The sequence below is a fragment of the Urocampus carinirostris genome, chromosome 16, assembly GCF_059441175.1.
Source record: "Urocampus carinirostris isolate Australia breed hairy pipefish chromosome 16, RoL_Ucar_1.0, whole genome shotgun sequence".
Taxonomy (NCBI): domain Eukaryota; kingdom Metazoa; phylum Chordata; class Actinopteri; order Syngnathiformes; family Syngnathidae; genus Urocampus; species Urocampus carinirostris.
Window position 1 is genome coordinate 16892012 of NC_142364.1, and position 22964 is coordinate 16914975.

Genomic DNA, 22964 nt, shown 5'->3' on the forward strand with positions numbered 1-22964 from the left:
TTGTCATCCACAGGATGGCAACAAAACATCATCTGAAGTCAAGTGGATTGTGTCCTGATACAATACAGTAGTGCAATATAGCTGCAAGATTATTTTTAAAATTATTATTTGACATGCGGCACGCGGCATGTTCTACCGGTGCCTGCGTGGGTTTCCTCCCACATTTAAAAAACATTCATGTCAGGTTAATTGGCCAGTTCAAATTGTCCCTAGGTGTGAATGAGCGAGTGAATTTTTATATGTCTCTGTGTGCCCTGTGACTGGCTGGCAACCAGTTCAGGGTGTCCCCTGCCCACTGCCCGAAGATAGCACTCCCGCAACCCTACGAGGATAAGCGGTGCAGATATTGGATGGATGGATAATTGACATTTCAGAAGTTCGTCGTAAAACAAAGAAAAGTTTGAAGATTACAGTACTTTATTTGTTAAACAAAAGGTTGAACCTATTAATTGGGTTTGTTTTTCGGTTTCATTGTATAACAGAGTAGTTAATGAATAAATAAAGCTTTGGACTTCATTGGTCTGGACTATTGCAGGAAGTCCAACGCCCGCCCAAAAAAAAAAAAAAACCTGAGGGATTACTGTATACCAATTGTCCCATTTTGGCAAATCACTCTAATGCTCACTAACAGTGTGTGTGCATGCATGACCTGTATATTTCTGATGAAGGAGACAGTGACGCGCTCTTCGAACTCGTTTAGAGGCGTGTACAAGTTGAGAATCTTGACAATCTGCACACAAATGGAGAGCGTCACTCAGCAAGTTGCCGACACATTGGTGTGGGTGTAAGGCAGGTGTGTCAAACTCAGTTTGGCTCGGGGGCCAGATCCAGACTTTGTTCTCAGGTGGGTCAGTTCAGTAAAAAAATGGTCAATTACATGTATTAAGCTTTGTTTTTCAGTACTACGCTTTATCCATTCTTAGCCAAACCCTAAGACTTGTTATCACAGAGGAAAAGGGATATTTTCCAAGCACAACACATTTATTCATAAAAATAAAAAAACAACAAATGATTTTCATGTTTGATATTGAGTGTAGGGGCTGTAACTCACTATTACTTTAATAATCGATTAATGATGATTACCCCGCGACCCTACTGAGGATAAGCCGCTCAGATAATGAATGAATGAATGAATGAATAATGATAATTATTCTTTTGATTAATCTGATAAATTGATTAATTTCCTCTTCTTTATTACAATATTAAAATTGTGTGGACAAATAAGATAATAGTGCACAAAACATAATATTCCACAATATTAAACTATAAAAAAAATTTATGTTGTCAAATAAACCAAATACATACAAATGTATGTTATACACCTGAAAATATATATATTTTTTTTATAAACTGCAAAAAAGGACATCTTTGTTGTTTAAGGGACATGAGCCTTTGGAAGAAGAAATAGTTGCAAATGTAAAAACTTTGTGACACGTATCAACATCAACAATAAAAGTGCTTGCCAAATAACTTAATATTAAACAAAACTACATACAATGGTATACACCTGCAAATGTATAAGATAGCATTTTAAAAAGTGCTAAATATAGGTTTTTTTTTTTGATAAAGGAACAAGTTTTTGGAACAAGAAATGAATGCAAATGTGAAAACCGAGTAAGATGATTTTCAACATTAACAAGCAAAAAGTAACCATTATCACTTATTCTCACGAACCCACTCATTCTTCCTTCTTTGAGAACTTTGCATTGCAATGCAAAAATGTGGACATGTCAATGGGGATCTCAGTAATGACAGCTGCCTGCTGTAGCGTGCATAATGTCACTCATCATTAAAGCTTGTCATTGTTTGCTGTTTTCCATTGAGATAAGAATGTATAGTATGAGTTTTATTATGGCACAGTTTACAAAGACACCATAATCACTCGGACTTTGCCAGAAAAGTAAAACAAAATACTTAATATTAAACCTACTAACACCATCGTGTGCAAGTTGAGCTTTTTTATAAAGCACAATAAACAAACACTGCCTCAGCACATGTTTATGATAATATGGTATGTTGGCTGATTTTTTTTTCGTGTGCACTCTCGCAGTCTACTTGCTGCTGCTGGCTCCTGAAACTTGGCATTTCATCGCCTTTACAAGTGGATCTATCAGGTGACAAATCCAGAGTAGCGACACAATCAACAATGTAATTGTGCTTTTTTGTTAACCTTAAGTGATTTGATTTAATATTGTTTATCACAGAGAACACCTGATTAGCAGTTGCAAACATGGATAGAACCAGCTTTTTTACATCTTTAGTGCAGTCTAGGGGTGTGAGGGGGCATTTGGTTTTTATTCCGTTTAAAAAAAAAAAGGAAATACAATTTCAACTTACAACAATAGAAATGAGCTAGACTTGCTTATTTTTTGACATGCAAAGAAATCTACGGCTGGCTGAATTAAATCATCCTGTGGGTTGTTGGTTTGACATGCCTGGCGTATGGTGAGGTTTGCAGTGTGATTTGCAGCACCTGTTGGGAGTTGAGGGCAGTACACAGCGAACAAATGGCATCGGCGTCCTGCGAGGTTTTCTTCTTGACTTGCAGCAGCTGAGCAGCTTGGATGATGGGAGCCAGTGTCTCTGCTGCTCCCGTCTGGTACAACTTGTTAGCGCGCAACCATTCCTCCATCTGGCTTGTGTTGTACCTGCCAGCATATAATCCCCTCAATTATGCTGACAATCAAGGCTTGCACACGCCCTCCTTTCAAAATAAGTCCCAGGTTCCCAGTTTGATAGCAAAACTTGCGATTATGGGTTGGATGGCTGACTTGACGTTATGACGGTTATAGCAACTCCAGGGGAGACTGCAGGGCATCTAAATTGATTTGTAACGGATCAATAATGTATGACATTTATGTTATTTAAATGCGTTACAGAAAATTCATATTCATTTGTACAGCCCTTAATCACAAAAAGTCTCAAAAGGCTGCGCAGACAATCATAAGAACCCCTGATCTGAAACCTAGAAATGTAATAACTTTCAAAGCCAATTTTAGAATTTCTTGAAAGAAAAAATCCGGCGTAATTCATGTATTTTGCAGAGCCACAAATGTATACCGTATCCAATTTTTTATCTTGCATGTGTGTTTAAGACATACAATTTTAAGAATATGAGTAAATTGTGAATATATTTGTTTTTGAGAATCGCTCCCCAAATTGGGGTAAGTCAAAATGACAGTAATATGTAGCCTACATTTTCAGTTGCAGAATGTTATTTGCATTACAGTGTAGCACTGGGAAGCTCGTATTTTTGCATAGTCCTTAATAAATGTCCATAATTGATACGTAATCATTGCACTCCTACACATTAGATAGTGCCCTGTTTAGGTGTAGCATGCACCTGTCCTCTTGGGCGATACCCTACATAGTAATGCCGGCTGCAGTTAATCAAAAGGGAAGAAGAAATGCAATGACAAAGTGAAGCCACCAGAGAGCAGTGTCGGCATCATTTTTGAGCAGACTTGTTGCGAGACAGGGCAACAATTTTAAGAGTTTACAACCACTTTAGCCAAAATTTTAAGCCGTTTTCAACCCCTGTAAATGCAACATTAAAATTCAAGCAGTTTCAAGGATTTTAACACCCGTACAACGACTGTATGATTTTCTGAGGCAGTCCTTTGTATATCTTGTTTTTCTCATTTTAAAATATAACATGCAAATACCCACCTGAGCTGCATGCCAGCACTCCAGGAGCAGACATCCTTGCGCAAGAGGATGTTGTTGAGCGTGACGGCATTGATGCAGTGGAAGAGCTGTCGGACCACCTGTCCGGCGATCTGAGGATCCAGGCCGTGTTCCCGCATGAGGCCGTCGAAGAGGCCCAGCTGCCGGATGAGCGCCTGCAGGGTGTAGCCGCCAGGCGCGCTTCCGCTGCTGTCTTTGTCCATACTGGACGAGCGGTTCCGGTAGCCGGCGGGCTTGACTCCTGCCAGGCTAGGAATGCTTTCACTCTCCAACATGGCTGACACTGACAGAAAAAACATGGAGAATGTATAGAAGTAGAAGGATGTTGAAAAAGTATTTTACGCACTAGAAGGAGCACCCCCAAAAGTTAGTCTTTTGTAATATTTCTTCACATATGAGGCGCACTGGAATGTAAGGCATATAGAATTAAAACCGCAGAGGGTTAAAGTTGCCCTAAAAATAAGTACCATATTTGTGCATTGGTTGAAACATATCGCTGATCACAATTGCAAAACTTGAATACAATGGGAATCAAACCGGGATTGCGGCAAGAGATCACCAGATTTTATTCAGTAGACTATTAGAGATGCAGTCAAAACCACAAATGCATGATGTTTTATGTAATCAACGCACTATTTTTAGTCACGACGCCATGTAGTTGATGTTATTATTGGGCCTGACGTGAGAATATTGTCTGATGTAAAACCGGTCCATGGTACAGAAAGGGTTAGGGACCACTAAAACGCATTATTGTAATGCCGACCCGCAAAGTCTTCACAAAACTCACAATATTCTGAAATAAAGGTGGCGAAAGGCATTGTGGGAAGTAATTTGGTTGTCCTGAAATACATAAACGTATGGTTGCACGTATTTAACAACATTTGCCGCTTACAACGCTTAGGAGCTAAGAAAAAGAAAAAAAGAAAACATTGGCTGATAAACAATTGCACAGTTATGATATTAGACAATTGTGCATTTCCATTTTTTTTCCGCACATAAAGCGCACAGGATAACAAGGCACACGTTTAGATTTCCGGCTAATTTAAGGTTTTGAGTGCACCTTTATAGTCTGGAAAATACAGTAAACTGTTCTAGGTTATATGGAACGTTCGAAGTAGTCATCAAGTTATGAAGATACTTCATATAGTCAAGTCATGTTTATTTGTATAGCCCTTAATCACAAAAAGTCTCAAAGGGCTGCACAGGTCAAAGAGTATTGCAAACTACAGACTATTATGACACCATCCCCTCATCTAAAACCTACATGAGGGCAAATAATACACACATTATCAACATAAAATATTATTAATTATTATTGAATGTTATTCATATGCTATAGAGTAGAATTGAATATTATATATATATATATATATATATATATATATATATATATATATAAGCAAATAAGGTTGTGGCTAGGTGAGAGAGCACGTACCAATCATGGGTTGGATGGCGGCCTCGGCAATGCGGACCAGCTGCTGGTAGATTTGAATGGAGAGGTCGCTGAGAACCTGCCTGTACTCGGCCAGGTCAAAGTTCTTTAGGCAGTGTTCGTTCTGTTTGGACGTGTTCTGGACCATAAAAGCCTACACACACAGTGTCAAATTTAAAACCTGGTTTGCCATTTTGTGCCAATAGCACCAAGTCGACAGAACACCACTTGACATCGCCATGAAAATGATTAACCATCACCTCATCTCCGCTGTATTGCTTGAGACAGTGCAGTAGGCGGCTGGTGTTGGCCAACCAGAAGGACGTGGTCTCAAAATCCTCGTTCCTCTGTTCAGAAAGACGCTAAGTCACGCCTGGTGACAGGGAACTGCGAGAGAAGTGGGCCTGACCTTGAGGACGCGCTTGATGGCGTTGATTGTAGCGGTGAGCAGCGATTCCACTTTGCGGTCGTCATTGACGTAATCGGCATGGCGGACGCACATAAACAAGATGTACGCAGGAAGACACGGAACAGATCCAGATAACATGCTTGGATGCATGTCTGCAAAACGTTCAAAATGACACCAGGAGATGTTAGCCGACAAAGCAGATTCCGATAAAAAAGGATTGACATATTCATATATATACATTATAGGACTTCTATCATCAAATCAAATTTATTTATTAAAGCACTTTTAGGCAAATAATTGCCACTCAAAGTGTTGTATAAAACATTTAATGTACAATAAGACTATAAAACTATAAAATACCCTCATTTATCCCCACCCAACAACCCGAAACACCCATTACACAGACACACACAATGTTTGAAACAATAAAAAGTAAATAAATTATGGCAAGACACAGACTAACCAGGGGTGGAAAGGGATTTGGGGGAGCTTATCCACACTGATAGCAATGACATCAGGATTTTTAGCCATTGAACCACACTCTACCAAAAAAATATACTTCGCCAAAACATTTACCAATCAACTATTTTGATAAATTTAATCCTCCTTATATTGTTTTGGCTTTGCTTTAAAAATCCCCAGAGATTTTACACAAAAATAAACAGATTTTTTTTCTAAAAGTTTTGCCCTCTTAAACCAAATGTCATATTTTACATAAGAGAACACATTTCTTTAAATTGTTCTGTATCGCTTTTTGAGGGTGTTTTTACATATGTTTGTGCATTAAATCGATCCAAGTAGCCCAGATTGACTAACCTGCCTGGTTTAGTTATTTTGTTGCATGTTCCACCCACTTCATTGGACTTTTAAATTTATTGTTCTACATATAATGTGCTGTGCAAGGTTATTTTTTTTCCTTTTTATTACAATAATGAATTCAGGTGTCTCACACGTGTGGAACTACCCACAGTAGCGGGTCGATTTACATTATTTACTCTTTTTGGGTAGGTCAAGGAACTGTTGCGTTTTGATCTGTTTTCTAACATATTTTTTGTTGTTGTGCGTATATGGAACCAGTTTGTTTTTGTTATACTGTCCCCTTGGATGCTGTAATATTATTAAACGAACTGAAGCAGTTTGGTATCTGTATCCCTGGATACCAAAAATGCAATACAAAGAGAAATGTGAATTAGTGATCTAAATTGGGTTAGGTTTTACCCAATTTTTTTATAGAATTTTGGTTGAGCCGAATCACGTTTGGCTAAGCAAACATTTTATATCTGATTTTCATAATCGAAGCTCTAAGCATGCAAATTTGCTTCGCCTCATCGTCTTGTCCGCCTTTATTACGCTATCACAAAGTATATAAAATGTGTACTGCCCGATAAAAAAAAAAAAAAGGATTTCAAACAAGCATAACTGTCCATTAAAACTGAAAGGAAGGATGTCGACAAGAAGTTGTGTCCAACCTGTGATGAGTGTTTTGACGAGGACAGCTTCGTCTTCCTGGTCGTACTCCAGCATGCCCTCAAAGTCTTTTTCCTTGCGTTGGAGCATCACGTGACGCCCTAAGTCAGACTTGATGCGGCTGCCGCTGTGACCCGCTAAGAAAACGCATCAGAACAGCTATTATGGCCGTTGCGGAAGTCGTGATGACGTAGCAGCTGAATGGCTTACCTTCTAGTTCCTGGACCTTCTTCATGTAAATCCTAAGCTGTTTCTTCAACTTGCGCTCATTCTTCTCCAGTTTCTCCACCACCTCTTTGAGGTCCTGCGCACAAACCACATGTGTCATTTGTACCCCTTCGTATGACATTGTGTATGACATTTTCGATAGAATCGCATGAAATAGGACACTCTATTACAATATTAACATTTTCTGAGTCCTGCAGGCTATACATATTAGAGCTAAGATTCATGGCCCGAGCCCGAACCCGAACCCGAGGCAATTTAGGGCCGGGTCGGGCCTGAAATGTCAGTCATACGGTCGGGTCGGGTCCTGCCTTTTTTTTTTTTTTTTTTTTTTTTTTAAATTAATTAATAATTATAAATATATGTTCATTAAAAATATATACTTAAACTATGTATGGATACTAGACCAAGGAATACTTGTTATAAAATAAATAATTTGGATAAAACGGAGAAGGAGCTGTAATTGCTTTTAACGGAGCCAGAGCATGCTCTGTGCACGTGACGTGACGTGAATGCTGTCCTCTTAATAATCTTCCCCTCCGCAAATTCGCGTGATTTTGGCCTGGTATCCCCGATATGGAGTCGGACCAACAAGAAGTTAAGGATAAACTCAAGAGAGGAGAACTGACGAGGAAAACGCACTCTGGTAAGAGTTTTAATAAGCGTTTTATATAGAATACGATCGCTTTTGTCGGAAGTGTACATGACATTTTCATCCGCGTTAAAAAACGCAATTTGCAGAATAAAATCACGCTTTATTGTTTAAATAAACGCGTTATATAGACTAGGATCTCCCAATTATTATAATTAGCTCGCTTTATTGTTTTAATAAGCGTTTTATATAGAATACGATCAGGGGGGGGGGGGATTTGCATAGGAGTCGGAAAAGGGCACAACACGTCAACACCCCCTCAATGATAGTGCCGCGCTAAAATCTTAAGGACGTACTACTACTGCTGCTGTGGATTATGGCCCAATGATCAAGTCGTCAAAATGACGGACGCCCTTAAATGTTTTCGCTACCTCAAAAAAAAAAAACCCGTCAATGACAGATTGTCGCTTAATGTAACATCTGCAGTGCAGACACAGAAATATAAAAGATGTAAATGTTTATACAGTTTTATTTAACTTAGGCCTAGATGTTGTAACAAAAGGCAGAGTTTAATTTGTTATCATAAATCACCCCTCCTTATAAATAAAATATGTAATTTCGGGCCCCCTCGGGCCGGGCCAGCAAATCCAGTTAATTAGTCGGGCTCGGTCCGGGTCGGGTTTAATACCCCTCGGGCCTGCGTCGGGCTCGGGTGCTTTTTTTGGGCCCGATCTTACCTCTAATACATATCACATGTACTGTATATACGGTATACCGTATTTTCCATACTAATAGTGCACCCCAAAATTATTTTTTGTCATATTTTTTTTATTAAGGCACACCGGACTATAAGGCGCATAAAATTGAGACTACATTAAAGCTAAGAGACTGCCGTTGGGCTATTATAGACTAATTGTACATATTGCTATGATTAATCAGTCGATAAATGTCCGACCATGATCTTATAACATTGCATGCGATGGGCGTCACACGCCCACTGCCCGAAGGACAGTTGGGATGGGCTCCAACACGCCCGCGACCCTAAGAGGATAAGCAGTGCAGATAATGGATGGATGGATGGAATGGATGGATGCATGCGATGGGAATTGAACTGGAATAGTGGCAGTGAGAGCACCACCACTTTACCACTAGACCACCAGTTGTCCGACTCCCCCCCCCACTACCCCGTCCCATCCAGCCGGCCGCCTTATCCCGCGTCCGCTGCCGTTCAGCCGAAAAAAACGCAAAAAGTGAAAATCTGCGAAGCAGTGACGCCCCCTTTTTTTTGCAAACCTCTATTTTTGGGTTTTTAAATTAAAGTATCCTTATTTCCTGTTTTTGTTAGATTTCTTCTTTCTTCGTTTCAACACCTTCACAGGACATGTTACTATTTTGTAGACTTTTGGGTCTCTTAAAGCGTCAAGACCTGTGCATTTTTTTTTTTTTTTTTTTTTTTTAACCATTACAGACCGCGAAGCTCTGAAGCCGCGAACGTCGAACCGCGAAGTAGCGAGGTCCCACTGTATATCAATTTGCTTAATTGTTGCAAAATAATTTTCCGAATACGGTACTGTATAATCCTGAATGGTAAGCATAACTATGATTACTCTAAGCTTTTTCAACCTTATCGAAGGTATTCTGCGGTACTTAGGGCGCACCTATAAATTCTTCACCAAATTGGGGTTTTTAGGTTCACCTTATAGTTCTGAAAATGCGATACTTAACCTAATAACAAAGGAGGGTTTAGAAGTTTAGCTTTTTACTAACTAGGTTGTCATTAGTGAGTCTGGTTATCTCCAGCTGCACGCTGTACTCCAGCAGGGCCTCCGGTGACAAGGATGTGGTATAGTTGAGCGCCTCCTGCTTCTTCTCCACATCCTCTTTAAGCGCCTCGACCTCAGCCAGCAGTGCTGCCACCTCCACACCATGATTCTGCTCCTGAGACTCGAGTTCATGCTCGAGGAGCCTACACAACCAAAAACACTGTGACTACCATGCATGCACTCACAAAAGCCCCTCTAGCTATTGGAAGCATGTAGCAGTAGCACAACAAAAAGCAGATACAAGTTGCAGAAGAAGCAGCAAAAGTCAACCTGGTGACTTCCTTGAGACCTGCATATGCCAGCCAAGCTTCTCCATCCTCATTTACGCCGACCCAGTCAAACTGGGGACAGGGAGTGACGTCGGAGAGAGAGGAAGCGACATCAGAGAAAGGGGAAGCGAGCAGGCTGCTGGGCAGAGGGCTAAGGAGTTAGCGGCAGGGAGCTAGTGAGCAGAGGTTAGCCGGAGAGTGCAGCCAACAGCAGTTTAAATGCAACCTACTTTTTGGACTCGCACACACGCTGGTAGACTAGCAGGGCCTGCTCTTTGTCTGACGGAAGAATCTCAGAGTCCGCATTGCTCTCAACCTCCTGTTATTAGGCACAAAACAGAAAAAAAGTTCACAATTGGATAACTTGACTCTTAATTAATTTAACTTTTAAAGTAGCTGGCTTTTGTTCGCTAGTTTAATCGGCTATTATGTAGTACCTTCAATGTTTGTTATAATTGTGTGGGACATTGCGATAGTTTGAGCTTGATAGCAGTTTTGGCTAGTAAGCTAAAGAGGCTTATGATGCGAGTTGTAGTTGTTTATCTTAGGTTTAGTTTTTCATTTACTCAATACAGTAAAAATAGCTTATTTGATTGTTGAATAGTGAAAACAATGTGAAGCTTCTATATGCTGCACGATGTAGGAATTTTAAGCACAATACAGCTGATTACACAATGCGTGAGTTACGAATCAAATTGAAAATCTTTAATAGGGCTAATACACAGTAAGTGAAATCTATAGAAAGGTAATAATACTCCAATAAATATAGCGATGATTTTCTGTCCATTTAATGTGAAGAGACAAAATATTAATATTTGATAATAAACATAAATGATAAATGTTTACATTTAGGCCTACGTGTGATTCTTATAAGGAAAGGAAAACGTTACTGGAAAAAGTATAGGGTGCCCTCCTCGAAAGCGTCACCTCTCATTGCAAACCTCTATTTTTGACTTTTTAAATAAAAGTATCCTTATTTCCTGTTTTTGTTAGATTTCTTCTTTCTTCGTTTCAACACCTTCACAGGACATGTTACTATTTTGTAGACTTTTGGGTCTCTTAAAGCGTCAAGACCTGTGCAAGTGTGTCTTGGTAGAGCTGTTGTGAGGCGCCAACGAGCTGCGTCTTGAGTAAAACCACTTCTTCCTTGCGTGCATCCAGCTCCTCATTGGCCGCCTTCAGCTGACTCATCAGGACATCATAGCCTTCCCGCATCTGTTGGGAAACGTCAGTATCGGCCGCCCTCTCACTCAAGCTGCGCTGCAGCTCGTTGAGGTTGTTCTTTAGCTTCTGGTTTTCAAACTCCAGCTCCTGGCGCTTTAACAATGCCACAAAAACCATGAGATTATTTTCCCTAATGAAATGTTTGATGGAAATTTGTGATACCTTTAAGTTATTGTAGGCCAATTCTGCTGCTTCCTGCTCAGCGGCAGCGTTTTTGGAAATTCTTGCAGCCTCTTCATCACTTTCCTGGAAGAAGTATCAATTTATTTCAATTCCTTTCTATCAATGTCTTATAATTATTTCTTTTAAAATTGTGTAATGAGATAACTTCTAGCAATGTCAATAGTTCATTTGATTAAAGAGTAGCCAGAATTTCAGGAATGGAACTCGGAACATGTTAACACGCCAACCTTGTTCCTGGCAGCTTCGTCAAGTTTGTCCAGGCTGGCCTGCAGCCGTTTCCTCTCATGCTCTAACTCGCGCACGCGCTTCTGCAATTTGAGGAAGATGCTGATGTCCATTGCTGCCTTGTCTGTGCCCATCTCCTGTAGGAACGACATCCAGAAATGCATCAGGCAATCCAACAGACAGAAATCTTTTTGAGGCTACAGATCATTGCCAAGGTCAACCAGTTCCATACACACTTTTGTAAAGTAAAAATAATGAAATTACATAATGGATGCAAAGGGTTTATATTAAATGTTAGGAATTGCTAACTACAAAAACAACCAGAAACACTGTTAGATTTAAACAATTGTCCTGCAAAATGGGGAAGATTGATTAGGGGGAGTAGTCGATGGTAAAAAAAATAATTGAGCAGATAATTAAAGCAAAGAGAAGGAAGAGCTTGAATGAGTCAGCAGACCAGCACCTGGACCTTATGAATCGCATCATTTGGAGCTTACTGCATCGACTCAGTGATTGAAATGGGAAGCTTCATCGTTGCGGTCTCAGACTTCAAGCACAATTTCACTTATTTCTTATTGTTGATGTTGACTATGTTTTGCCTACTGGTGGCTATGCAACATTTATTGCAGCCTGGTCATATTGGAAGGAGGATTACCTTATGTGCGGACAGTTTTCACATTTTCTTCAAGGTAGAGTTTTTACATGCCCTGCTGTAGGTTTGAGATTAGGGGATGTTGTAATTGTGGCCTTTACAGTCGTTTGAGACTGAGTGATTAGTTAATGTTATTTGATCATTTCTAAAAGATTTGTATATGAATGGCCACTGTCTTGTATTTTTTTGAAGACGCCAAAGTTAATGATGACTGACATTATTTGAAAGGAAATTAGCAAACCTTTTTCAACAAGTTTGCCGCAATGCTTCCCACACATGCAGACACTTGCTTACACCCCATCACAGTCGAGAATCACATATACATGCTGAAATATGCTCACCTCCACCAGCTGTAGGGCATCATCAGCATCTCCTGCCTCCGAGGTGGATATGGAGGTGTAGTTGGAGTCAGACTCCAAGCTGCTCACATTCGAGGAATTTCTGTGGTGGCCCGGCTGGAACTGCACAAAGGTTAGTGGTAAAACACGTTCTTTTTCCCACGAGTTGGGGTGAAAATTAGCTGACCTTGGCTAGAGAAACCTCTTCCTTCAAATTGTCATATCTCTGCTCCATCCTGGAATATTCTTTTAGAAGATTTTGGTATCGACGACGCTCAGCGTCCATCTCGGCACGCAGTAAAGCGCTTCCGACATCCTCTTCACACGCACGCATACACAAAAACAAAAGAAATACAATTACCTGGTGGTGGTGCGCATGTTTGCGATGCCCGTAGGCCAGAGGTGGGTAGTAACGGAGTACATTTACTTGAGTAGGTTTCGGGATATTTTGTACTTCTAGGAGTATTTTTAAATCCATATACTTTTACTTGAGTAAATTTGTATGAAAAAAAAACTGTACTTTCACTCCGCTACACTAGGCAACAAGGAAGTCATTACTTCGTTACTTAATAAATCCTCTCCACGTAAGTGCATGTCTGTTTGTCTCCGCTCTTCCATGTTTAACAATCAAACGTAGCACCCTTGTCACGTGACCATATTAAACTACAGCGGAGGAAAAGTTGTTTACGGATGAAACAGATGAAAAATGTCACTTAGCATTACCGACTTTGAAAACACACAAGAGTACCCCTGGCCGCACATCAAAAGCATGTTCCCCTTAAAAAGGGTGCGAAACACCAACTACAATATACAATGTCTTCTCTGTTTGAGTTCATGGGCTAGCTTTTTGTTCTGCTTGCAGAGCCAGTAAAGTATTGGGGCTTTAAATGTGCTACATGTGTTTTTATTTTATTGTTTATTAAAGCAATTTAATTTACATTGATTATTTTAATCTACTGTTAAATGTATTTTTTTGTTGATTGGATGGACTTTGATAATTTGGTGATCTGATATGTTGTTTTTAAAAAAATAAATCAATAAATATGACATCGCTACAGTCAATCAGTCCTTGAGTATTTTTTTCACAAGTACTTTTTTACTTTTACCCAAGTACGTATGACTACCTTTACTTCTACTTGAGTAATATTATTCTAGAGTAAAAATACTTTTGCTTGAGTAAAATTTTTGGCTACTCTACCCACCCTCTACCATAGGCACAGTTGGAAAACAAGCTACACGATTGGCCGATATGGTGTAGGGCAGGGGTGGCCAACTCAGTCCTCGTGAGCCGCAAGTCCTGCATGTTTTTGGAGTTTTTCTATCCGATAAAGGTTATTCCAATCACCTGGATCATTATCAGCCTCCCACACAGCTTGCTAACAAGCTGAAAATTTGCATCATCTTATTGGGAGAAGAGAAACCTCCAAAACATGCAGGACATGCGGCTCTTGAGGACCGGGTTCGCCACCCCTGGTGTGGGGGCCATGCAGAGGCTTAGGCCAAGGACTACTTTGACAGAAAAAAACATTGAGTGTTTTATTGCAATTAAGACTTGTAGTACTTCGTACCAATTCTGAATATTTCTGTTTAATACAGAGATTCCTTGGTTTAATGGGACAAGAACCACCTGCAAAAAGTAAAGCTCTGCAAAGCAGTGTTGCACCTTTTTTTTGCGAGGGGGCCTTAATTAAAGCGGACTTGCCGGCTGAGAATCAGAGTGAGAAAAAATAGAAACCCAGTACTTATTTTAGATTAGTCTATCTATTTTTGGGGGGTCCATGACTCGATCAAAGCCATGCCGACTGAGAAAAAGAGAACCAATTCAGGAAATATGTCTTTAAAACCACAAAAAAGGAAGAAAATAACTGAAGTTCAGAGCTAAAATTTGAATAGTCATACTATTGCTGATAGAATGATTTCCTGAGTCTTTTGGAGTTGGCTGACCTTTGGCGCGACTCGACTCTTGTTTGATTTTCTGGTTGAGTTCTTCCTTCTGGCTCTTCAGCAGAGTGTTTTCTTCCTCCAGCTCAGCAATCCTCTGCCAAGAAAGAGAAGATGCTCGATTGGCTGTTGGTTAACGAGCGCACTACGTTTCAGCTAACGCTCTTCTCACCTGGGTCAGGCTCAGCTTCTCTGTGTGGTACTTTTCCTCTATCAAATCCTTCTGCGCCCGGGCCCCATCTAGTTGGGCGCGAAGCGCTTCCATTTCCGCCTGCAGCGCGGTCAACTGAGTGGAACTGCCCTGCTGACTGCGTGCCTGCTGCATCTGCTGTAACTGCTGTTGGACGCGACTGAGCTCCGTGCCCAGGGTTGTGTTGGCCCGGAGCAGCTGCTCGTTCTGCTCTTGGTACACCTTTGCCTAAATATGAGTGTTTCATTTTCAGGCTTAAAGTGACAAACTCATACGGCTTGAATATGTTGACGAATAGAAAAGCAATCGCTTGGGATTTCCCCGACACATTTTTTTTTCATTTGAGTCCAAATAGGTTTTGAGCATCTGCTAATACAGGGCCCTGATGGATACATTTCAATAAGTTTAAGAAAAAAATGCGACCAAACAATGCTTCCCTTTTCGAGCCCATGCCGTGCATATAAAGCACGACAAGAAGGAAAATCTTTAGCTGGAGAATAAAAACTTTAGCGTGTTTGCGTACATCTGGTGCCAAATGCCAGTACCTTGTTGTCCATCTTCTGTTGAAGCTGTACAATTTTATTCTCCATGCCAGTGTTGAGTTTCTCTAGGCCCGTCACTGAGCGAGCCTCCGTCTTGAGCACTTTAAAGCGGCGCAGCGCACGAGTGCGCCTGTAGGCACACTGCAGCGCCACGGCGGCCTGCCGCATGCGAGAGAACTTGAGCCTCTGTAGCCAGCCACGGACATACTTCTGGATGATGAGCGCCTTGTGGTGCAGCAAGAACTGGTGAGAGAAGAGAGCTCGTGACATGGTGAGCTATTCAAATTGACAACGACGGGCCTCCCTGCCTCCTCACAAACATCCTTTTGTCCTGCTTTAATGAAACCTTCTCCTAAGAACCAAAGGTGCACACAACGTCCAAATTTTCTTTTTCTTTTACACTTTTCAAGAATCTAACCCAGGAACTAAACTGTAAAGCGGATGTACTAACTAAACAGTCATCTAATGTGGCACCTACATCCAATTTAAAAAACCTTACAAATATCTGAAATCTTCATGTTTGACCTTTTCTCTTGTATGCAGAAATTCTTCGTCGGCTGTCAGCATTTTTCAAAATGGCGATTCATTTTTGAGAAAACTAGCTGAAAAATGTGGGACTAAAAAAATAATCTGTCCATCCTTCCTAGGAACTTATAATGGAATAATTATTCAGAATACAAAAATCGGGTTCTCTTTTGGCAAAACAGCAATTCAAAGACTAAATATTTTTCCTGCACACATTTTAACGCATGCATGTAAATATATTTCAGTGTGTGTGTGTATGCGTGTGCATGCGCACTACCTCCTGGTAGATCCTGCGTGTGAACATCCCTCGTGCAAAGGCCTGAATGGTGATGGTGGCTCGCCGTACGTACAGGAAAGCGCGGCGCTCTCGGGCCATGCGGTAATTCTTCTGGCACACCACAGCGGCCCGCGTCAGACGCAGGTATTCAGCGTACCTGGGGTCAGAGAACATGTGATTTCTGACAAAAAGCAGCTTTGAAAACCGTGCTTACAAATTAGATTTAGATGCTGTTGTGCAAGTATTTGAGTCTAATTTCAGTGGTGCACTCGTTCATACTTAAAAAAAAAACATTTTTACTTTTGGCTTCGGACTGCTCTACTTTACTCTGGAAACTTGTTATTGATCTTCCTAAAAGTTTCCAGTGTTGACATTATTAATACATTTTTAACTGTCATGTATTTTAAATGTGTGAAACACTTTTGGTTGCTTTAAAAGGCTCAAAAAATGTAAATGTAAAAACCAACTGTCAAAATTTTAACTAATGATGGTATCACCAAAGCAGGACATGAATCAATGTATGTAAGTGCCACTACTGAACAGTCAATTTAAAAGATATAACAAAGAAAAAAATCTGTTTCCGATTCAATGAAAAAAAGCATCTACAAATAAAGTTACTGACCTGCGAGCCAAATATCCTCGCCCATATCTCTGCAACAAAATGACAGATTTGCGGATCCTCTGGTAGCGAACCCTCTGCAGCCATCCACGCACAGTCTTCTGCACTGTGATGCAGGCGGCGCGAAACTTGTCAGCTCGCAACTTCTCCAGGTAGGCAACCTGACCCGCCCGGAAGAAGATCTTTGTCTTCCCCAATTGGAACATGTCACCGTCCTGGACCACCAGAAGAATCCAGTTATAAATATATTTAGGAGTCCTTCCATAAATCCATCTATTAGGCAAAGCACAACAAGTAACACAGCCAAACATGTCTGAAGGTTTTGCTGGCATCGGTGCTCCAAAAAGTAGATAGTGGATGCTCTCAATCAGATTTTTTTCCTGTCGATTTACAAGCTTTTACAGGAAAAGCAAGGCTAACACTCCCGACAGGCAACAATACAAATTATGGGCAATTGCCAACATGGTAAAAAGTGTACTAATGCACATCCACCAATATTGTAGATGTTTAAAGTGGACCATTCAGGATCATAGACCAAGACTGTATGAGAGAAATAGGAGGCTGCATTTTACTGCTGAAGATTGAAAAAAGTAGGAAAAGGCACAGAGGTGATGGGCTTTTCTGCCATTTTCCAAATGTAGTGTTTTTGTCATTTTTGATCAAAGATGATAACAAATTGCTTAAACCGGATGAATAAGCATCTTAATTTCCGACTGTTCACCTTGATCAACTTCTCCAAAAGTTTCCGACACACCAACTTCTTGTCCGGACAAGACATGTCCGACTTGCACATTAGCACACGATACCGGCTGAAGAAGTCGTTGTAAGTCCACCTTTAAACAAAATACAAATTAATTTCTAATGTTTCGATGCCAGCAGACAATACTGACAGTCACATTTATAACTGACTTTCATCGTATATTTACTAAGGAGAAATGCCCTAACCAAATGTTTGGGGAACACACCACAGCCATCAAAGCTGTGCTAAAACATCCATCCATCCATCATCTGCGCCGCTTATCCTCAGTACGGTTGCAGGGGTGCTGGAGCCCATCCCAGCTGTCCTCAGGCAATGGGCAGGTGACACCCAGAACTGGTTGCCACCCAGTTGCAGGGCACACAGGAACATACAACCGTTCACTTTCTTATTCACACCGAGGGACAATTTGGACTGGCCAATTAACCTTAAATGCATGTTTTTGGAACGTGGGAGTAAACCGGAGTGCCAGGAGGAAACCCACGCAAGCATGGGGAGAACATGCAAACTCCATGCAGGAAGGCTGGTAGCTGTATTTGAAATTACGACCTCAGAACTGTGCCGCAGAAGCGCTAACCACTCTTTAGCCGTACTACTCTGTGCTAAAACAATTAACAATTAATTGCTCTAACGAAATAAAAAAATACTTTCGAACCTTGCATTTCAGTTGATTACCTAGATAATTATTATGAAAAGTTACGATTTTAGAAATGTGTGTAACACACAAAAATTCATTATTCTTGGGAAGGGTCGAGGTGGTAAGTGAGGAAGAGGAGGGTACAACCTAGACGGATATCCAGCAGCACTGATGCGAATGGTCTCAAGGACGCCACACGCTCGCAGCTGCTGCACTGCTCGGCGGGAGTCGAACCTGCAATTGCAGAGTGGTGGTAAATTAGTAAGCAAAAGGGGAGGAGTTTCACACTGACAAGTCACTCACGAGAAGGCCTCCTTTTCGTCATTGGGCTTGATGCAGCGTACATAGTGTGGTGTGGTTGCATTGAGCGTCTCCATTAGAAGATGCAGCGAGCTGCGGAACTGAAAACACAAAAACATGCGTGGTAGCCTTGGTGCACATGCGGTGGTTGTCCAGGCACTGGCTCACCTGAAGTCCAACGCTCTTCCTGTTTTCTTTATTAGGGGGCTTGGGTGCCGAACTAGCAGGCCGCACATTGATCCTTGCCGACTTAGGGGCATTGTCTTCACCACAAAACAGATCAGCGACAAGCTGAAGCTGAGGCAAAAAAATCACAGGCTCAGACGGGCTGTCTTGGAGATAGCTCACTCCTTCCCAACACTGCTTCATGGGGTGATTGGAATCTTACCTTACTCGCCTTGAGGATGTTGATCTGTTCATCATACACAGTGTCCCTGTTCTTCTCCAGGAAGCCAGCAGACTCGTACTCAACCTAAGGGCAACAGTGTACCATACATACAAGAAGCTCAAACACAGATAAAAAACAACAACAACCTGTGGACAGTCAAAGAACGAGATGAACATATCTGAATTTTTAACACACCGCGGATCTGTGGGGAAAATGTGATCAGTGCACCCCTAATTTCACCCCATTAACAACACCTCATGAATCACAATTACATTTGATGGATGAAGCTCCGTGTCACTTACCTGGTCAGCAAAATGGACAATGATAAAGGCTGAGTTGGACATTCGAGGTTTTTGAAAGTTGGCGCTGGAGGAATGCCGTGTATACAACTTCTGAGCCCAGTTCTGATCCGTTCCTTTGGGGACCTGCAAACCCATCAAAACCAAGTCCAATCAGGAAAGAAAGGTGATCAATAAAAGACAGGACTCTTTTAGCGCGTATTAAATTTTTGGCTTGAATGCTAAAATTGCCGAACAAGCCTGCCCTTCCACTCAGTGAGCTCTGGGAAGAATTTTTTTCAAATTCAGCAACAATAAGAGGAAAGAAAAGTGACCAACTCTGCACTCCTCATCCAGGAGGTCAAGTACGCCGAGCCGGGCCTCGATCAGGTCGATGCATGGCTGGTTGTCGTGGAAATCAATAAGGGTCCATGGGATCTGCTCCTTCATGTACTCCTCCTGTTCCAACTTGAACACGTGCTGTGGGCGCACAAGCATCATATTGTTCATGCAGCTTCAGCACCACACATAAAAAGAAACCTAAAAATCGCAGTTCCAATTTGAATCCATTTCCTCAGGCAGGCTGGTGACGAAAAGGCCAGGAAAAAGTAAACAAGATAGTCCGTGACACACCATTCAGTTATAAGTCACTTATTTGACTTTTATTGTCTTAAAAAGAAAAACTTGTAACACTTATTCATGACAGTAATTGGTAGTGAAACTTAATATATAAACCTTACCATACCAAATGTACAAAAACATGCTAGGACACTCTTAATTAGAAGATTTTCTGGCAGGACCAATGACCATGTGACTTGTTGCTGACATTAGTATACTTAGTCTCCAACATGAGTAAAATTAATAAAATTTGGGTGCCAAAAACAAATAAAAACTGATGAAAATATGTAAAAAAATGAATAAAACTAGCATACCTCTCTCTACCTCTTGTTTTTTAAATCACAGTGGTGTACAGTTCTGACATACGTATGGGCTTTGGCATCCAGTACATTCACATCTTCTTTTTAAAATGGTTAAAGATGCAGCAATAGTTGCATATTAAGTGTGAAGAACCTTCGGCGATTATTTCAAGTTGTCCTGAAAGAGGACATATCGAGAATCTTATCTCTCTCTAAAAAAGACACACAACTCAACACAACTTGTTTTCTACTGAAATTAAGAAAATCAAGTATTTATTTTGCAAAAACCTTAATTGGAACGCAGAGCTCTCATCTGGTAAAATTTCTGCCTCAAGCCAATCCCTACTTTTGAACACATGTTTTAAAGAGAATTATTGAATATGGTGGATTTATTGGCTGACCTATATATCAGTAACATTATATATTATATATATATACCGCAGCCATATCCCCCTAGTGGGAGGTGGCTAGAGTCATTTCTGGCTCTTTTTGGGAGATTGATTCAGAGGAGGGGATTCCCAGCCCCCTCGCTCAACCCAACTGAGGTGTTGGGAGTCATTAGGTGACCAAACCCCCCAATTCCAACCCCTAATGCTGAACGCCAAGCAGGGAGGCAACGGGTACCAATGTTTAAGTCTTAGGTATGACTTGGCCGAGGCTTGAACCACAACCTCCCAGTCTCGGGGTGGGCGCCATACCCCCAAGGCCACCATATCAGTAACAACAGTGAGATAATCCTTTCCGTGAGTCTCGTATCACATAACGTATCGTGAGGCACATAGTCGTTATTGTCCCTTCAGCACCTATGAAACCTTACTCAACAAGTCTAAAAGGTGCCTTACCGAGTTGAACTGCTGTTGCAGCTTCTCGTTGGCATAGTTGATGCAGAACTGCTCGAAGCTGTTGATCTCGAAGGTCTCAAACCTGCACAAGGGAAACATACAGTTAGCAGCCAAAAGATGAGAGCAGCCGAGCCTGTGCTATACCCATAGATGTCCAGGACGCCGATGAAAGAGTGCTGCTTGGATGACGTGCGCAGCGCAAGGTTGATCTGCGCCACGATCCAGTCGAACATGCGGGCATAGATGTGCTTGGCCAGGGCGTCGCGGGCATTGGCTGCCTGTTCAGATGCCATGTTCTTCACGTACGTTTCCGACGCCGTGACCAACTTCCTGTGGCACAGCCAGTGCTCCATTTGACGAAGCTCCAGTCCAAGAAGCTTGCAAAAATGAGCTAGGTGGACATCGTCGCTCTGAAAGAAAAACAGCAATGTAAAGACACATTTTTTGTTCAATAATAAAGGTTAATCCATGGAAGCATGGATTACCAGTACATAGACTATCCCATGAGTGGGGTGGAAAATTGGTTGCAAAAAAAAAAACCATACTAATGGCATCATGACATAAATTGTTTAATGAGAAATACCTGTAATATGACAATGTTACAAATTGTTTCATTTGTAAGGATTTTGAAGAATAAAAACCAATAAGGTCATTTTTACCCCACTCATGCTTCCAAGGGTTGAAAGATTTTGTGAAGGTAAACAAAAAGGTTTATTATTCGTTTGGATAATCACCAACTTCCTTAATTTTCAAACAAAACGAGATATAGTTCCGGGTCTCAGCTGATGTTGCAGTTTGGAAGTAAAGATGCCTTTACTGAGCCAGGGAACGTAATCCAATGCAATCCACGTTGAATTATCAGAAATCTCCTTTGTTTTTTTATTAGTCCCCATGTTTATCACAAGGTAAAACCTGTCTCAAAGCACAGCTAACTTCTCTGAATTTTACCTCTGCATGAGACTTTATTACTTAGGGTTCCTACAGCTTAAGGCAAGTTAAATTCAATACTTTTTCTTAATACCTTTAGATATCAAATTTAAGCTAAGTCGACAAAAAACTGTCGAAACAAAAAAAAAAATATATATTTTTTTTTGGGGCACACAATACATAGTGCCTCGTACATATGACCTGGCACAGCTCTTAGCCACGACAAAAAAGGTTCATCTGACAGCCACTTCACATTAAATTTACACTTTTCTATGGTTCAAAGTAAACGCATCCGTCCGAAGTTGCTATGCGTATTGTGGATAAACCCAAGACATGCCTCTGCTCAGAAAGGCCTGATTAAAACAACATCAAACCATTTAAAAAAGTTCCATTATTGTGATCAAACGATGTTGCAACGAAAGTAAATCGGTCAAATATTAAAATAGACAATGGATAAATTTTACTAAATCTTTTTAGTTCTAGCAAATTCAAATCCTATTAATATGTTCACACGTTTAACAATTTCGAAAATTGTAAGGCCAATTAAAGCCTTATTTTTAGAATAATGAATTTTATGCCTTTTAAGACATCTTAAGGAGCCACCAAAATCTTGTTAATAGTGTTAGTTAATTTATTGACTTTTTAAATCTACTTATTGTTACTAATGTTTGTAATAATTAGTTTATATTAACCATTTACTGGTCAGCTAATATTTATTTATCAAACTTGTTTGACCCGATTTTATTACGAGTATAGCTTTTCTTGAACAACGAAGATTTTACTGAAGTGTTAAATTGAGTTTTGTGAGGAAATCAATGCTCATCTCCATCAAAATGTTTTAAATAATTCGAAATTATGTGCCTTTTGTTGTGAGTTAAAAAAACATATTTGTGTTTGACGACAGCATGCACATGCTCACATTACAGTTGATACCAATCCAGCATAATTCTTCATGGAGAAATGCCTCAAGTCAATGGTCATATGTTGTGCAAGTGTTAACGTTAATGCTCATTTCTTATAAGTCTGTGCACGTTCATTCGTAATGGTGTTGCAGTGTATGTGGTAGTTGATGATGTCAAATTGCAAAACGAAGTGACTACATTAATCGAATTGCCAAATTGCGACGGACCCCTTTAAACAGCAATTTTCTATTTTTTTCTAATGTGTGTTACAAGTATCGGCTCAAAAACAATTGCAACTGTTGCAGATGTGGTACTTGCTGTTGAACGTACAGTAAACCACGACACAATTTAGATTAGACAGTATCTAAGAGTAAGAAAACTCTACCATTCACTTTT

The 22964-nt window shown here is 40.6% G+C and overlaps 1 protein-coding gene across 2 annotated transcripts in view; it reads right to left on the reverse strand.

The window, feature by feature from the left end:
* Positions 1-22964, reverse strand: part of myo5b (myosin VB) — a 40035-nt gene that overhangs the window by 4196 nt on the left and 12875 nt on the right. The window contains exons 10-39 of one of the 2 annotated variants that reach the window (XM_088320004.1): positions 20884-21149; positions 20740-20821; positions 19320-19460; positions 19005-19127; positions 18703-18786; positions 18483-18611; positions 18318-18415; positions 18162-18248; positions 17342-17453; positions 16624-16835; positions 16002-16158; positions 15203-15442; positions 14640-14885; positions 14471-14564; positions 12714-12844; positions 12530-12649; positions 11539-11673; positions 11291-11374; positions 10979-11221; positions 10135-10223; positions 9906-10055; positions 9580-9778; positions 7206-7299; positions 6998-7132; positions 5529-5680; positions 5380-5466; positions 5123-5273; positions 3670-3970; positions 2474-2648; positions 650-730 (exon numbers count right to left, since the gene is read on the reverse strand). In XM_088320004.1, coding sequence (XP_088176130.1) covers positions 650-730; positions 2474-2648; positions 3670-3970; positions 5123-5273; positions 5380-5466; positions 5529-5680; positions 6998-7132; positions 7206-7299; positions 9580-9778; positions 9906-10055; positions 10135-10223; positions 10979-11221; positions 11291-11374; positions 11539-11673; positions 12530-12649; positions 12714-12844; positions 14471-14564; positions 14640-14885; positions 15203-15442; positions 16002-16158; positions 16624-16835; positions 17342-17453; positions 18162-18248; positions 18318-18415; positions 18483-18611; positions 18703-18786; positions 19005-19127; positions 19320-19460; positions 20740-20821; positions 20884-21149 — 4398 coding nt within the window. The remainder of the gene's footprint in view (positions 1-649; positions 731-2473; positions 2649-3669; positions 3971-5122; positions 5274-5379; positions 5467-5528; positions 5681-6997; positions 7133-7205; positions 7300-9579; positions 9779-9905; positions 10056-10134; positions 10224-10978; positions 11222-11290; positions 11375-11538; positions 11674-12529; positions 12650-12713; positions 12845-14470; positions 14565-14639; positions 14886-15202; positions 15443-16001; positions 16159-16623; positions 16836-17341; positions 17454-18161; positions 18249-18317; positions 18416-18482; positions 18612-18702; positions 18787-19004; positions 19128-19319; positions 19461-20739; positions 20822-20883; positions 21150-22964) is intronic. The other variant, XM_088320003.1, reaches the window with a different exon arrangement.